Here is an 18,307-nt window from a genome sequence, read left to right as displayed (position 1 = left end):
CATAATTTTTCCCACTGATTATTGAGATCACTTTGCATGGTTTTAGTTTACATGGCCATTTTTACAGTCCTGTAGTACCACACAAAGTGAAGACTGCCTATAGTATGTTACTAGCTGGGAAGACTCAATGTTGTAAAGATGTCAATTCTTTCTAGGTGACTCTATACATTTAATATAAACCCAATCAAAATACCAACAAGATTTTTTTTTGAAAGCTGATACACATAAAAATTCATCTAAAATAATTAAATAGTAGGGATGCCTGAGAGGCTTAGCAGTTGAGCATCTGCCTTCTGCTCAGGACGTGATCCTGGGGTCTGGGGATCAAGCCCCTCATTGGTTTCCCTGCAGTGAGCCTGCTTCTCCTTCTGCCTATGTCTCTGCCTCTCTCTCTGTGTCTTTCATGAACAAATAAAATCTTTTAAAAAAAAATAAATAGCAAAGAAAACATTTATTTTATTTACAGAGAAAGAGAACATATGCACACGCAAGTGGTAGGGAGGGGCAGAGGGAGAGAGAAAGAGAGAATCTTAAGTGGACTCCACACCTGGTGCAGAGCCAGATCTCACCACCCTGAGATCGTGACCTGAGCAGAAATCAAGAGTCAGCCACTCAACTGACTGAGCCACCCAGGCACCCCGTAAAGAAAACATTTTAAAAGAATAACGATAGGAGTACCTTGGTGGCTCAGTCAGTTGAGCAGCTGACTCTTGATTTCTGCTCAGGTCATGATCTCAGGGTCCTGGGATGAAGTTCCACATTCAGCAAGGAGTCTGCTTCAGGATTCTCTCTCTCCCTCTGGCCCTCCCCCTGCTCACTCTCTCTAAAATAAATAATCTTAAAAAAAATTAATGATAGCAGAATAACTATTGAAATATACTATATATAGTATATAGTATATATTAGCAGTTGCTAATACTATATGATCAAAATAATTAAGAATTGCATTGCTAGAAGAGTTGAAAAATAAAGTCTAGCAGTGAGCTCAAAAATATGAGAACTTAATATATGATAAAAGTATTTCAAATGTATGAAAAGGATAAACCATGTGCAAATAGTATTGGAACATTATCTGTCAATGTGGCAAAAACAATCAACAAATTTCAAAGGGATTAAAAGCACACATTCTAAAAGATACTAGAAATATGAGGAAATACTTTTACAAAATTTAAGCAATACTAAACAAGCCATAAAATCTAAAAATACTTTTTTAAATTGCCAAATTCAAATATATGAAAATTAAAAACCTGTTTAAAAAGATACCATTAAAGAGTAAAATACTGATTTTTAGAAAAGAAACACTATTTACTACATGAAAAACAAAAATTATCTGCCACATAATTACAATTAATATTAAAATAATAAATCAGATTTTCTCATATCAGAATGGGAAAAATATATAATACAATAATTCATCTAATGCTGAAGGTATGAAGAAACTGGTATTTTGCTACATCATTGGGAATATTAACTGGTGAAGCCTTATGGGGATTCAATTTGGCAGTATATATAAACATTTTAAATGCATATACCTTTTGACCTAATTAATTCTATTTGTAGGACTCTACATACAAAGATAAACAGAAAAGGATGCTGTATTTATAATGGAAAAAATCTGGAAACAAATGAGCACTAAATTTGTAAATTTCACAAAATATGGTATATCTATACTATGGAATATTTTTAAACCATTAAAGCAAATTAAGGAGATCAGCACATATTCATATTGAACATTAATATATATAATATATATTATATATATTACATATATAATATATAGAACTAAATAAAGCAATATATCAAATATGATCCTAGTCACATAAACATGTGCACTTATATATCTATGTTGGTATATAAGTATGTACAGCAAAGTCTGGAAAGATACGAGACTCATAAAGCATATTTACCTCTGGGATACAGAATGGGTATAGTTAAAAGAGGGGAAAGTAGAGTATGAAAGACGACTCCCACATTTATTCTATATACTTTATGTAAAAGGGTGGGGGAGGCACCTGGGTGCCTCAGTGGTTGAGCATCTGCCTTTGGCTCGGGTCGTGGTCCTGGGGACCTGGGATGGAATCCTGCATCAGGTTCCCCGCAGGGACCCTGCTTCCCCCTCTGCCTATATCTCTTCTTCTCTCTCTGTGTCTCCCATGAATAAATAAAATATTTTTAAATAAATAAATAATAAATAAATTTTTACATGAGCGTATATCACTTGACATGAGCAAGTATTACTTTAATAATTAAGAAATAATAAATGATCACCTTAAAATTTTGTGAAGTTAGGACTTTAGTGTTAATGCATTTTTATGCTTTTGGGGGTTTTTTGTTCTAAATTCATGTCTTCAATTTTAGGGAAGGTTTTTAACTCAGATATTTGCTGTAATTTAACAAAACATTAAGCATCTAAACTGTGATCTCTAATATCATTTCCCTGAATGGGGCTTCCTTAGAAAAATGACTGGTTTTAGGCCTAAGGCAAGAAATATACACGATGACCCTGAAACATCTTACAACATCAGAAAACAAAGAAGCTATCAAAAACTTCTAGAATGAGGTACACAAAGAGCCATTATGAATAAAACTTTACTGGCTATACATGGGACAATTTGTACATCAGTAAGGATAATAATTGCAATAGCATAAAACATAAAATATGCTTAAATTCAAGAGTTCATAATGATTCTAAAATAATTAAACAAGCCCACGGGTTGTCTTTGGCACATGCTTGGGAACCAGTTCTTTGCCTTTCTCTCTCAGGATAACCAAATAATTAATGATAGAAAGTTTTTCCTTTATAGAAGGATTCCAGGTAACAAGTAAATGATAGGATTAGATTATCATTTTTCAACCTCATTGAATCAATGGGTCAAGGTGATGATTGTCAGGGGCTACTGATATCACAAAAGGAAACAGCCAATATGTACTTGTTGGTGGAAATGCACAACACTTGCCTTCTGATAGCAAGTATTCCCTCAAATAAATTGAAAGTTTATAGAAATACAGCTGACAGAGCAACATGTTAAACAATACCACAGAGATGTGATTAGCAAAATGCAGACTCTGGGACACACTATGGGATAAATGATCTGGTTTCTTCAACCAAAACAAAACAAAAAATTTCAAGGGGAAAAAAAGATGCAGGTGGTTGTACCCAAAGATACCAAAAGAAACTCAATTTGTCATCTAATTTGAATGTATAATCCTTACTTAGATCACAATTCAAATAAACAACTATAAAATAATAACAGAGGTGATAAAACAATAGGAAAAATCCAAAAACTAGTTATTTGATTGGATGAATTAGGGAGTTGTTCATTTGTCTTAAAGTGATAATGGTATTATATGCATTTTAAGTCATTAACATTTGGAGATGTATACAGAAATATTTGTAAATTAAATGATACAGATAAGGGAACTTACGGGGGATACAGAAATTATACCTCAATTAAAACAATAACTAAAAATGAGGGAAAGTGTAGGGATGTAGATGAAATAACGTTGATCACTCATTGATAATTAAGCTGTCTAATAAATCAGATTCATTAAACTATTCTCTTTACTTTGGTTAATTTTGAAAAACTACCATAATAGACAAAAAAGCTCTAGGAGTACAACTTAAACTATAGACTTATCTGATTGGCCCACAACACTGGGCACATAGCATGTCTTAGATGAATACTTACAAATTCATTAAAAGATTGCCATAAGATTTTTCAGTTATTGAGAAAAACTCATGCAACTTGCCAAACATATTTTATTATCCCACTAAAGTTATTCATTAGAACAAAAATGATCACAAAGTTGTTCCAAAGAATAGGTCGTTTATTTGATTAAAAATATTTGCATACATAATTTTTTTATGAAACAGGGGGCTGTCATCAAAATGTAGATGCTCATTAAGAATCTATCAAATAGATTATTCTATGTTTAATTCAATAGCAGAAGTATTCCTTAATTTATTTGCCCTAAATTAAGATGAGCAGCTAACTCTGAGGTCTTTAGCCCAAGAAGGAATAGGTGAGGAGTAGCCTGCTTTCTCAGCTGCAGAATGCCTCTGGAAAGGATGCTGAAGATCGTGCTGGAGAAGATGAACCTGCCAAACAATTGAAGAGCATAGATAAAGATTTCTTCAAGACTCTTAATTTTCTAAATTCCCAGAATGACAAGGTTAAATTTAAATTTATTTAAAAATGTTTAAACATGGGGACGCCTGGGTGGCTCAGCAATTGAGCATCTGCCTTTGGCTCAGGGTGTGATCCTGGGATCCTGGCTGGAGTACTGCATCGGGCTTCCTGTAGGGAGCCTGTTTCTCCCTCTGCCTATGTCTCTGCCTCTCTCTGTCTCTCTGTCTCTCTGTCTCTCTCATGAATAAATAAATAAACCATTTTTTTAAGTTTAAACATTTTATGTTTTATTAAAATTTCAACAATAGGGGATCCCTGGGTGGCTCAGCGGTTTGGTGCCTGCCTTCGGCCCAGGGTGCGATCCTTGGAGACCCGGGATCGAGTCCCACGTCAGGCCCCCATGGGGCCTGCTTCTCCCTCCTCCTGTGTCTCTGTTCCTGCATCTTCCCAGTGTGGACCTCATCTCTGCACACCTGAGCTTCCACAGGGCTGCCAGCAAGGACCATTAGAAGAACTCCTGCAAACAAGGAGCCTGATATTGCCTTGCTAGTGAGCCAGGATTTTTTTTTTTTTAAGTGAGCCAGTTCTGTCCTCTTTCTGAGTTGAGTGGGGCCAAGAGCAACCTGTTAGTCTTAGGAATCTGAATGTTCACTTGAACCTAGGAAGACACCTCCCCACCAAAGGTGGGAACTGCACCTTTACTCAAATATAATTTGGAGGAAGAGAAGAATACGAGGAACAAAAAGTAAGGAAGGAAGGAGAAATAAACCAACAAAACAACTGATGAAAGAATGCTTCGTTTCTTCAGTGTAGGCAGATTTAGAGATAAATACTGAGCTCCTCTTATTTAATACCATAAAAAGATTACATTTTAAGATATTATCTAAAATGAAAAACTAGATTTGGGTCAGGCTAATGAAACTACCGTAATAAAAAGTTAATGCGAGTTCCAAATTAGAAATAGCAAAAATCGGGAGGCACCTAGGTGGCTCAGTCAGTTAATTGTCTGACTCTTCATTTCAGCTCAGGTCATGATCTCAAGGTTGTGAGATCAAGTCCCAAATGAGGCTTTAAGCTCACAGAGAGTCTGCTTGAGATTTTCTCTCTCTCTCCCTCTGCCCCTCCCCCTACTCATGTGTGCTCTCTTGCTCTCTAAAATAAGTAAATAAAACTTTTCTTTTTTTTAAGGATTTTATTTATTCATGAGAGACACAGCGAGAAAGAGAGGCGGAGACATAGGTAGAGGGAGAAGCAGGCTCCCTGCGTGGAGCCCAATGCAAGACTTGATCCCAGGACCCTGGGATCAGGACCTGAGCTGAAGGCAGATGCTCAAACACTTAGCTACCCAGCCATCCCAAATAAATAAATCTTTAAAAAAAAAAAAAAAAAAAAAAAAAAAGGGCAGCCCAGGTGACTCAGCGGTTTAGTGCCGCCTTCAGCCCAAGGCATGATCCTGGAGTCCCGGGATCAAGTCTCATGTCAGGTTCCCTGCATGGAGCCTGTTTCTCCCTCTGCCTCTGTGTGTGTGTGTGTGTGTGTGTGTGTGTGTGTGTGTCTGTGTGTGTCTGTGTGTCTCTCATGAATAAATAAAGTCTTTAAAAAATAATAATAATAGTAATAATAAAAGACATAGCAAAAATAGTTTCTCTCTCATACCAACTCTGATCTGTTGGTAGTGACCACATACATGCTGTGATGAGAATGGTTCTGAGGTGGGACCAGCGTCAGAGAGAGCTTCGAGCATCAATAACATGTATTCCACTGTAGGACAGTGACAAGACAACACGAGTGCCAAGGCCATTCCTCTTCTTAAAAATGTATTATGTGGGGATCCCTGGGTGGCAGAGGTTTAGTTTAGCACCTGCCTTCGGCCCAGGGAGTGATCCTGGAGACCCAGGATCAAGTCCCACATCAGGCTCCTGCATGGGGTCTGCTTCTCCCTCTGCCTGTGTCTCTGCCTCTCTCTCTCTCTCTGTCTCTCATGAATAAATAAAAATTTTTTTTAAAAAGTGTACTACGTGCATTGCATTTTAAATAATTGACTATGAAGTATGTATATTACAAGAAGGTATGCAGAATATAATGAACACCTGTGTATCCTCCACTCAGCTTCAGAAATCAAATACTTCCAATATGATTGCGGCCCAGTATGAGTCTCCTTCTCTACTCAAATTTCTTCCTTAGCTCAAAGTAACCACCATCTGAAGATGACATTTATCATCTTTATTCATTTTGTTACTTGTATTATATAGGCATGCATCCCTATGTAATGTATAATTTTGTATGTTTTACACTGCATTAAAGTGGTGCTTGCTATATTCCTTTGCCACTTGCTTGTTTTGCCTAACATTATATGTGGGATTCATCCATGCAGGTACACGTGGACTTACTTCATTCAACTTCACTGCTGTCAGGATTAATTTAAGTGGACCTACATTGCTAGTGCCATGGACACCTGATAGAAGCAAAAGCTAATTCCCTTGGAGAGATGCACCTTAAGTCAGGCTTCATTGGATCTCAGAGATTAAAATCCAAAATTCCAAAATAAAAACAATAAGCAGCAGAACTAGACCCTCAGAAGTTTGAATAATACAGATATAGGATATAAATGAATCTTTAAAATCTTAACTCTATTAAATAATAAATTATAAAATATGAAAAAAATGATTCACCGATGAATTTTTAAAATGGGAGATTAGGCAGCAAGAATTCTGGAAAGCTGGTGCTGGCAACGGTCTAGTTTAGCATGTCTGCAAACAAAATAAGTGTGCTTAAAATATGATACACTGAAAATTAATAGAAATAAAGCCAGAAGGCTCAAACATCTTACCTCTGAAAAATCATTCCTTTCTGCTTTTCACACTGTGGACTCTGCCATCCAGTTCTTCAGCACATACCTCGGATTAACAGCTTAAGAGGGAAAAGTGTTTTGGAACAATGAATTACTAAGTCCGTTTGGGCCATATGAAATTATCCCTCAAATTAGACAGGCTTTAAGAACTTTGCTGGGAGGCACAAATGAGAAAAAAAAGATCGGCATCAATCAATTTTGATTGTTTGTAAACTGTGTACACTGTCCATTGTCTTATGGTTCAGAAAACACTTTTTAAAAGATTTTATTTATTCATGAGACACAGAGAGAAGCAGAGACATAGGCAGAGGGAAAAGCAGGCTCCCCTGTGGGGAGCCCAATGTGGGACTCGATCCCAAGAACCCTGGATCATGACCTGAGCTGAAGGGAGATGCTCAACCACTGAGTCACCCAGGTGACCCAGAAAACACTTTTTGAATGTTATGAGCAATACTATTTGCTTTTTCTCTTCAGTGTTTCATCATTACTTTGGTCTTTTCACCATGTTCGGTTCACTAAGCACTTTCTAAAGCGTGAAGAAAGTAGTGAATGCATCTGAATCGGCCTAAGTGGAGGTGGAGGGAGAGAAGTTGCTGCTTTTAACAACTTTAAGCTCAGAATAAAAGCTGGCTTACTAGGACTGCTTAATGTTAATGCTGCCAAGAGAAGAGCAACTGTGAAGGCCAAATACAGGCAAAACTCTTTATAAATTTATATTTTGATGTAACCATGTATTTTGGCACTTTAAAAGTATTATAATAGGGCATCTGGGTGACTCAGTGGTTGAGTCTGCTTTTGGCTCACATTGTTGTGATCCTAGGATCCTAGGTCCTAGGATGGAGTCCTGCATCGGGCTCCCTGCAGGGAGTCTGTTTCTCCCTCTGCCTATGTCTCTGCCTCTCTCTCTGTGTCTCTCATGAATAAATAAAAAAAAATATTTAAAAAAAGGAAAGAAAGAAACCTGGCAATGAAATACTGTTAAAACATACTGGAAATTTCAGCTACAAGCAGAAGTGCTTTGGACCAAGTTATAAATATACAAAGTACTTTGAAATCAGAAAATTACAGATCTGTTTTTAGGACTCTTTGAGGAGTTATCAAATTCTGTACATTTCTATCTAGTTGGGAGTTTTCTGTTCCTGGGTTATTTCTTTTGGCAATAAAATTTTAAGCAGTATATTAATGAGGATTATGTCCACCCACAAATCCTGCCAGAGTTCCACGTAATGTGGGAATCCCAGATCCACTAGAGTGTTGACTACTTATGGGCAGGACTCAAATTTATCTTTGTAGTTTCAGCTTTAAACAATGTGACTGCACCGAAAAAGGGCCTATAATAAAGGCTTCGTATATGTTTCTGAATAAGCAAATCTAGTTCTGGAAAGATTTAAGACTATGTTTTACTGAATACATCATAATATAAATGAAGCATGTCATTGTGATCACCCTATTGGAAAAGATTAATGTATCAGAAAGTCAGCAGACTCGATGGCCATAAAACACTGAACACTTCAAATATTAAATGCAGCTAATCTTTCATAGGCTGACCATGAAACTGGAAAATGGTAGTTCTATTTATCATTTATATAACTCAAAAATAAATCTCATTCTTATTGTTAGCTATTAAAATAAGAGAAAATTTATTTCAAATATATACATCTTCCATTGTTCCTTCTGTCTCTCTCTCTCTCTCTCTCTTTTTTTTTTTAATGTTCAGGAAGAAGAATGAAGAAGCAAATTTTTCTTTTACTCTATTATTTACAAAGGGTCAGGTCTGAAATATCTATTTGGGGCCACAATTTAAATTTATACTATCACCTTGATGGAGAGCACTTTCACCTTGATTCCCAAATGACCTTGCTTAATTTCTATGGAGAGTCCTCACCACACAAAGGAAATATCTCTGACTTGCAATCACACTAGCATTCTCTCTGTGTTCCTTTCCAAAGGAGATAAGTTTGTGTTGAGCCAGTCCCAGTCTGGGCCAATTCATCCTCCATGATCAATGGCATGCCATTTGCAAGGTGGTGGTAGATGGGGAGGCCTGTGAACAAGGCCCAGGGTTGTATTTTCTAATAAGGCTCAAGCCCAAGATTTGAGCTCTAAAACCCTAAGGATACACGTAAAGATTCTTCTGAGCACGTGCCACAAATTCACTACTGGGCACAAAGAAAGCAGAATTGCACTGATGCATTTTCAGAATTACAATCAAGTTTGTTCTATTGCAGATACAACTGTTTTAGGGCTTTTAAAAATATCCCCCAGCAATATAAACCCAATCGTATAAGGCTGGAACTATAGTGGCTGTCTTCAGTGCACAGTCTTGACAGTTATCAAAGGCATTTATTAAAATTTTAGCATGATCTTGGGCTGGGTGGGCACAGTGTGACATAGAAGAGAAGTGATCAATGGCCTCTGGTGGCTTAGGATCAGAGTTATTTGGAGGCTTAAAAATAATAAATTTTACAGTTTTAAAAAAATTCTCATCTTTGATGTTCCCATTGCTTGCAACCTGGAGCATTTACAAAAAAAAATTTTAAAGCATATCTTCCCCTGGAATGCCTGGCTGGTTCAGCTGGTAGAGCATGTGACTCTTGATCATAGGCTCATGACTTCAAGCCCTACATTGGGTGTGGAGCCTACTTTAAAAAAACAAAAAACAAACAAACAAACAAACAAACAAAAAGGCAGCCCCATGGCTCAGCGGTTTAGCACCACCTTCAGTCTAGGGCGTGATCCTGGAGACCCGGGATGGAGTCCCACATCTGGCTCCCTGCATGGAGCCTGCTTCTCCCTCTGCCTGTGTCTCTGGCTCTCTCTCTCTCTCTCTCTCTCTCTGTGTGTGTCTCTCATGAATAAATAAATAAAGTCTTTATAAACAAACAAAAAACTTCCCCTAATCTATGATTTTTTTAAAATGTTTTGAGACAATATGTAACAGCAATATATTTTTAGTCTTTTGGTTTCTACAAAACATAGTCATCCCAGTCTTCCCAACAAAGATATTTAATGTACACTATACTAGTATAACAGCTGATGCTTACTGAGCCCATATCATGTGCCAACTACTATCTCCCTGCATTTGTGCAATAATCCATGATGTAAATGCATTTTATAGATGAGGAAACAAAAGAGAGGTCAAATGGATAGAAATGTTTTAAAACTGGACTGTCATGATGGTAGTGTTTTTAGTTTAAAAAAAATCACTGTACACTTGAATTAATGAACTTTGTTATATAAATTACACCTCGATAAAGGTGTAATTTAAACACCGATAAACTAAAGAAATATATATACACACCAAAAAGAGAAAAAGGAAGGAATCAAACGAATGACCTGCTTAATAACATCTAGAAAATAAATATTTGAACCAGAGCCCAGGCACAGCTGGTCCAACTCCAGAGGCCATGCCGTATTGTCCTATTAAGAAAAAGAAATTCAGGTCAAGAGCATACACAGAAATGAAGACCCTGTAAGGGAAATGATGATTCAGACTTCACTAGCTCTCTATACAAGTCCTAAGTAAGTCAGGAATATTCAAGGACTTAGGGTCTTCAGTCTGAACTTCTTTGGTCTTGTTAGAATCTACACTGCAAACAAATAACTAACTTCCTTTTTTTTTCTTCTCCAAATCAATTATGAAGTCACATGGTAAGATGAAATCGATATAGAAATGATTTGTTTTTAGAACTGTCATTTACTGGATGTATGTGATGGCCCATACACTGTAACAAGATACCTTACATATATTATTGCTCATCATTACAATTGCTGCAAAATATCCCCATTTCACAACAGCTAAGGGCCTTGAAACTGAGTCACATATCTTTCAGATCATACAACTAAAAGGTGGCAAGATGAGATTCACCTGCCAGATCCCCAAAGTCACGTTCGTTCTTTCCATCATAACCCAAACTACCTTGTCTCTCCACCATCTTTTAAGACTGTATTACTTTAACATCAGTATGCAAACTTATTAAAAGCAGAACTATCATATTCTCTTAAAGATAATTTTAGAAAAGCTCATGACACTTCAACTTAAGTAAAATATACTCAAGTAGAATTATTCTCATTAAAAAAAAAAAACAACCTTTAATTCCCTCAAGTAATTACTTCTGGCTTTCAAAAAAATGTTGCTTTTATGTGATAATCCTTAACATTGAAAAAATCAAAAGGTTTATTTACTCACTTGTCATTCTTTTTCTTCTTTCAGAATCTGAATCATTCATGTTACTAACAAAGAATAAAACAAAGTACAAAATTAACCACTATCTCTTTTTTTCAAAAGATTGGAAATTATTTCACAATACCAATATTGAGGGAAAATTTTCAAAAATTATATTGAATCAGTGTCTGAAAGGAAGATAGAAAATACTGATTTTGATTAAATAATATATAGAATACCACCTTTAGTCATTTTAGCTAAACCCAAACCTTTTATTTTTACCAATTATAAAAATAGTTTTGTCTAAAAAAAGAAAATCTAAATTGTCTGATACCTTTCCTTATCTTAAACATAGTTTTCTGAAAATCAACTTTTTCTTGATTAATCATGGTCATCTTTATAAACATCCCTCAGGGGCAATTCAACTGGGAAGGGCTATTTCTTCCTGTGGTTTTCCTGTCTCTCCCTTCAGAAGCCACTACCTATAAAGTCTTTACTTGCAAGTTTGTTGTAACAACTAGTAGGCATGGCTAGAAGCCTGAGGAGCTCTCCAGAGCTTCAGGGCATGAACTCTCCAGGGCACGAACTCTCCAGGGCACCTGAGGAAACAGTGTTATCAGAGTTGAAGAGAACAGGTGTGGTGTTTGTCAAGGATGCCTCAGCAGGTGCAAAGGACCCCACAGTAAAAAGCAAAATCTGGAAAATTAAGGGAAGAGAGGCTAGATGGGTTGTCTCTGCTAAAGCAATACGTTACATTTTTAAATTATTTTTTATTTTTTTAATAATAAATTTATTTTCTTATTGGTGTTCAATTTGCCAACATACAGAATAACACCCAGTGCTCATCCTGTCAAGTGCCCTGCTCAGTGCCCACCACCCAGTCACCCCCACCCCCTCCCTCCTCCCCTTCCACTACCCCTAGTTCGTTTCCCAGAGTTAGGAGTCTTCCATGTTCTGTCTCCCTTTCTGATATTTCCTACCCATTTCTTCTCCCTTTCCCTCTATTCCCTTTCACTATTATTTATATTCCCCAAATGAATGAGACCATATAATGTTGTCCTTCTCCGATTGACTTATTTCACTCAGCATAATACCCTCCAGTTCCATCCACTTCAAAGCAAATGGTGGGTATTTGTCATTTCTAATAGCTGAGTAATATTCCATTGTATACATAAACCACATCTTATTTATCCATTCATCTTTCGATGGACACTGAGGCTCTTTCCACAGTTTGGCTATTGTGGCCATTGCTGCTAGAAACAGCGGGGTGCAGGTGTCCCGGCGTTTCATTGCATCTGTATCTTTGGGGTAAATCCCCAGCAGTGCAATTGCTGGGTCGTAGGGCAGGTCTATTTTTAACTCTTTGAGGAACCTCCACACAGTTTTCCAGAGTGGCTGCACCATTTCACATTCCCACCAACAGTGTAAGACGGTTCCCCTTTCTCCCCATTCCTCTCCAACATTTGTGGTTTCCTGCCTTGTTAATTTTCCCCATTCTCACTGGTGTGAGGTGGTATCTCATTGTGGTTTTGATTTGTATTTCCCTGATGACAAGTGATGCAGAGCATTTTCTCATGTGCGTGTTGGCCATGTCTATGTCTTCCTCTGTGAGATTTCTCTTCATGTCTTTTTCCCATTTCATGATTGGATTGTTTGTTTCTTTGGTGTTGAGTTTAATAAGTTCTTTCTAGATCTTGGAAACTAGCCCTTTATCTGATAGTCATTTGCAAATATCTTCTCCCATTCTGTAGGTTGTCTTTGAGTTTTGTTGACTGTATCCTTTGCTGTGCAAAAGCTTCTTATTTTGATGAAGTCCCAATAGTTCATTTTTGGTTTTGTTTCTTTTGCCTTCGTGGATGTATCTTGCAAGAAGTTACTGTGGCCGAGTTCAAAAAGGGTGTTGCCTGTGTTCTCCTCTAGGATTTTGATGGAATTACATTCTTTTTTAGAAGTGGTTAGATCACCTTACCTCTTCAGCCTCAAAAGGTACTGCGACACCCAGGCAGGAAAAAGCTTGTGGGGATCCCTGGGTGGCGCAGCGGTTTGGCATCTGCCTTTGGCCCAGGGCGCGATCCTGGAGACCTGGGATCGAATCCCATATCGGGCTCCCTGCATGGAGCCTGCTTCTCCCTCTGCCTATGTCTCTGCCTCTCTCTCTCTGTGTGTGACTATCATGAATAAATAAATAAAATCTTTAAAAAAAAAAAAAAAGCTTGTGCTTTGAAATCATCTTCAGTGCCCAGAATTGCTAAATTAAAATGCAGTAATAGGCTGCTTATTATATTTATATTAGTGCTATTTAACTTCGTTACTTTAAATTATATTCTTGAATAATAACTTGTAATATCCAGATTTTTTAAGGCATGCTATTTCAAGTAAAAGTAGTACCAAAAAAGAACAATACTTTTCTTTTTTTACATACATATATTAAATATATATTTTTATATCAACTCTAAAATTCTAATTCATGGAAATTCACATAATGGCATGATTTAAGATAAACAAAGTCCTTATAAGATCACACATGAATACTTAAATTATCCAAAAGCCTTCCTTTAAATAATGTACAATTTGCTTTAAAAAACTTAATTTGTAACTGCATTTTGTTTAATCATCTATTTAATTCATTCAACAAATATTTATGGAATGTCAACTTTATGATGGGAACTATGTTAGGTGGGAAGGATATAAAAATTAATAAGACATGATCCCAGCCTTAAGGAAAGTGTGTAAACAAATAATTCAATGTCATTTTAGAAGTGTTATAGAAATATACATAAAAGGCTAAGCAGTTAGCTTAGCCTGAAAGAGAGTTGAAAAGCTCTCATGTCCAAAAGACACAAAACTACTGAAATAATTAAAAGTATAATGATCTCTTCTCACTTAAATTGTCCCAAATCTTAGAAACTTAAATATTTATACCTGTTAATAACTTGAACAAGTCACTTTAACTTTATTTTTCCTCCAGTTTATTCAGCTACTGCAATGATGACACCTGGACTCAAATGACATAGGACCTTAATTCTTTATTACATAACCCATGGTGACTGGCTAGGTGGAGGGACAGAGGGAGGAAATGTTTACCCTTTGCATTCTCCCTGTACTCCCATTTGTAGTTTAGTCAAGATGAAGTGATCTATGGTGGGAGCAGGAGCTAGGTGCTTGAGAATTAGGAGGCCCAGAGAGGGCTTCCTCAGTGATCAAAGCATTCTCTAACATGAAATTCTATAAACTAAGTGCTCCATAGCATGGAAATGACTTTAGAAGGGGCCTCACCAGGCATAAGTTAGCATGGGAATTGAATCCTACTGTTTTTCTATTGACAGAAAATAAATTGAAAGCTAAGAAAAATTTACTTTTATTACTATATTGAGCTACTGATAGAGAAAGGTTTACATGAATTTGATGCAGATATTCCAGGGGTTAAGAACATGGACTCTTGAGAAAGCTGCCAGCGTTGGAATCCCACCAGACATTTACTAATTATGTCACCGGGCACTGGTTACATAACCTCTCCATGGCTCAGTTTCTTTATCAGTAAAATAGAGATAATAGTAGTACCCACTCATGTCATGGCACAGATTATACATATAAAATTCTTAGGATAGTGCCTGGAACATAATAAGCACTCAATAAATGTTAGCTATTATTTTTGTTATTATTTTTTCATATTTTGTGAAGCATTTACTATAATGCTTGTCCCAGAGTAAGCTCCCAATAATAGTGGGTTCTCAGGGCACCTGGGCTCAGTTGGTTAAGTGTCTACCTTCGGCTCAGATCCTGATCCCAAAGTCCTGGGATCAAGCCCCACATTGGGCTCCCTGCTTAGCAGGGAGCCTGCTTCTCTCACTCCCTCTACCCCCCCCCCATTTGTGCTCTCTCTCTTAAATAAATAAATAAAATCTTTAAAAACAATAATAGCAGGTTTTCAATAAGTGCTTTTTGAAAAAATGGATTTCTGAAGCTATAAAAAGATAACGTCAACTAGGTAGAGAATGTCATGAAATATAATGAAGAGATTGAAATTTTTTTTAAAAGGCTGAATTTTATTCTCAAAAATAAACAATGATTACAATATAAAATACTTAAACCTGTTCAAAATTGAGTCACTTGTGCTAAGGCCACATCACCAAACCAAAACTTAGTATCTAACCTAATTATAGTTTCAAACTCCCCCAAGAATATAATCTTAACTGGTCAGTCAAAAATTTCCTGGTCAGCAGTAGTGAGGTAAGCCACCTGATAAACACTTTCTTACCCCCCTCCCAAAAAAGATGATGTAATCTGCTCTTTCCTTGTCCCTGTCCTCTTCTGCCTATAAAAGCCTCACACTAAAAAGAAAAAAAAAAAAAAAAAGGCCTCCCATTTTGTGCAACATCTCAGAACTCCTCTCTATTTGCTAGATGGGATGCCCCGCAATTCATGAATCACTGAATAAAGCCGACTGAATCTTCACATTTATTCAGCTGAATTTCAATTTTTGACAGACCTTAGAAATAGATTTGTCTCTAAAAATCTGTAATAAGTAAGAATCTTCTGGTAATACCCATAATATTCCATAAATGCAATGTATTCATGTTGAAATAAAAAGGCAACACATACTTTTAAAACTGAATTAAATGCCACCACTTTAGAAACAGTTTGGCAGTTTCTTTTTTTTTTTATTTATTTTTATTTATTTATGATAGACATAGAGAGAGAGAGAGAGAGAGGCAGAAACACAGGCAGAGGGAGAGGATAGAAGCAGGCTCCATGCCGGGAGCCCGACGCAGGACTCGATCCCGGGACTCCAGGATCGCGCCCTGGGCCAAAGGCAGGCGCGAAACCACTGAGCCACCCAGGGATCCCCTGTTTCTTAAAGAATCAAGCACACATTTACTAAACAATCCAGCAATTCCACTCCTAGTATCTATCCAACAGAAATGAAAACATATGTTCACCCAAAAACTTGTAGGTGAGTGTTCAGAGCAGTATTTATTCACTATAGCCAAGAAGTGGAGATGACCCAAATGTCCATCAACTGGTAAATGGATTAGCAAAAGATGGTATATCCTTACAGTGGAGTACCAATCAGTGACAAAGAGGAAAGAACCACTGAGTAATAACATGGATGAACTTCAAAACTCGGCTAATGAAGAAGCCAAGTGCAAATGACCACATATTGTATGATTCCATTTATAGGAAATGTCTAGAAAGTGAAAACCTTGAGACATAAAGTAAATTAGTAGCTGCTTGGGGCTAGGAGTGGAAACAGGGATTAACTGCAAATAGGCACAAAGGATATTTTTTTTAGGGTGATGGAATTGTTCCAGAATCAAATAGTTGTGATAAATGCACTGATCTGTAAATTATAAAAAATCATTGAATTATATGCTTAAAGCCAGTGAAATTTTATGGCATGTAAATTATGCCTCAATATATCCGTTAAAGAAAATTTAATTAAGAGAAAACCAAATGTCAAAAATTACTACCTGGGGAATGCTGAGCTCCTCTAACTGGCTTTGAGTGATCTCACTGAGCTGCCGAAATGTCATTGTAAAATCAGCTTCTGTCTTTTCCATGAGCTAAGGAAAATAATTATATTTATCAATTTCAATTCTTCAAGAATATGCTGATTAGTAATTCAAATGTTAGTCAAGAAAAAAAAGATAAAATGACAAACTCACATGTAATAGAACTGCAATTAAATCATCATCATCCTTCCTTTCCCCAAGTAACCCCAGTTTGGCTTTGAACAATTCTCTAAATCTGAAAGAGAAGTGTCAGTTCAGTTCAACTCTCACTATTTTGCGAACTGTCCTCAAATCAATCAGGATCTTTCAATATCTCTATTCAAAAGGACAAACCTTGTATAATAAAGAACAGGATACCCCTCAAGAATCCGAGCAGCTCTACAGGGGAAAAAAAAAAAAGGAAGGACAGTTAAATCTTGATTTCAAATTAACATTCTTGAATTACACTTTACAAGAACAAAAGTGAACCTTTTCACATATTAAATATAAATATAGTCATATTTATCAATCTCGGTTCACATATTTCATAAAAATGTAAAGATTAAAGCATTCTTAACCTTAAACTTATCTTTAAACTAAGTTTCTATTTCTTAATATTAACATATTTTAAATCATACAAAAGCTCAAATCATTCTGAAGCTCCACTCCCTTTACCTTACTAACCTCATCCCTTCTAAGTCTTCCCCTTGCTCATTCTGAGGCAGCCAGAGGATGCTTCTTGCTTTTCCTTAAATTCCCCACACACACCTGCTCACGGCCTTTGCACAGGCTGGTCCCGTGCCTGGAACACTCTTCCCCCAGGTATCTATGTGGCTTGCTCCTGTGATTTCTTCAAGCCTTTGCTTGAGTGATCATCCTTTTAAAACTGTGAACCCTTCCCTCCCTTTATTCCCTATCTTCTGCTTTATTCTTCTTCATTGTATGTATCTCCTTCTAATAAGCTATGTAACTTATTTATTCTGTTTGACTGTCTATCCCACCAGAATAAGCACCACAAGGGCACAATTATTGTGCTGTTTGATTCATTGCTATCCCCTTAGCACTTAGAGCAGTGTCTGGCACATACTGAGCACTTCAATAAACATTTGTTGAATGAATAAATGAACTCTGCAGGGCAAAAGTGATACTAAATTAATGGAGACAAGAATGACTACTTGATTAATACTGTTTTACATTGCTTTGATTTTTTAACTATGATGTATTACCAATGTATTTTAAAATTACATTAAATTAGTTAAGGAAACCATATATGGAATATAAAACTTTAATGTTTATTGTAGTAACTCTTTTTGCTACCTGGGGTTAATGAAATCACTATATGCTTTGCCTTCCACTTGTTGTTCTGGAAATGGTCAGTGGCAGTGGGGAATACAGTAGTTTCCACATCAACAAAGGGGGTGATGATGAATGAACTGCCCACATCATAAAAAGATAAGGAAAGTGGGGAGTGGGAACTGATACATAAAATAAAGGATGATGTAAGATAGGAATAAAATAAATGAATTGTTACAATAAATGTGAACAGCCTACATACTTCTATTAAGACATAAACCATCACATTGAGTTAAAACCTGGCTATAGGTACTATTTGCTCTTATAAGACACAAACCTTTTTTTTTTTTTAAGATTTTATTTATTTATTGTTGAG

The 18,307-nt window shown here is 36.5% G+C and overlaps 1 protein-coding gene across 1 annotated transcript in view; it reads right to left on the bottom strand.

Annotated features, from left to right (window-relative positions):
* Positions 1-3,807: 3,807 nt before the first annotated feature.
* The window catches only part of LOC144313647 (protein nucleotidyltransferase YdiU-like), a gene marked incomplete at its 5' end in the record, with an annotated part of 28,853 nt that continues 14,353 nt past the window's right edge, over positions 3,808-18,307 (bottom strand). Inside the window, 8 exons of the mRNA XM_077896749.1 lie at positions 3,808-4,099; positions 6,803-6,880; positions 6,961-7,040; positions 10,283-10,401; positions 11,171-13,062; positions 16,618-16,710; positions 16,813-16,894; positions 16,993-17,037. Of these exons, the coding sequence (XP_077752875.1) occupies positions 12,970-13,062; positions 16,618-16,710; positions 16,813-16,894; positions 16,993-17,037 (313 nt within the window). The remainder of the gene's footprint in view (positions 4,100-6,802; positions 6,881-6,960; positions 7,041-10,282; positions 10,402-11,170; positions 13,063-16,617; positions 16,711-16,812; positions 16,895-16,992; positions 17,038-18,307) is intronic.

This window comes from Canis aureus, chromosome 5 (assembly GCF_053574225.1).
Source record: "Canis aureus isolate CA01 chromosome 5, VMU_Caureus_v.1.0, whole genome shotgun sequence".
In the NCBI taxonomy this organism is placed as follows: Eukaryota; Metazoa; Chordata; class Mammalia; order Carnivora; family Canidae; genus Canis; species Canis aureus.
The sequence above is the reverse complement of the archived record's forward strand: the minus strand, read 5'-3'. Positions and strand labels throughout refer to the sequence as shown.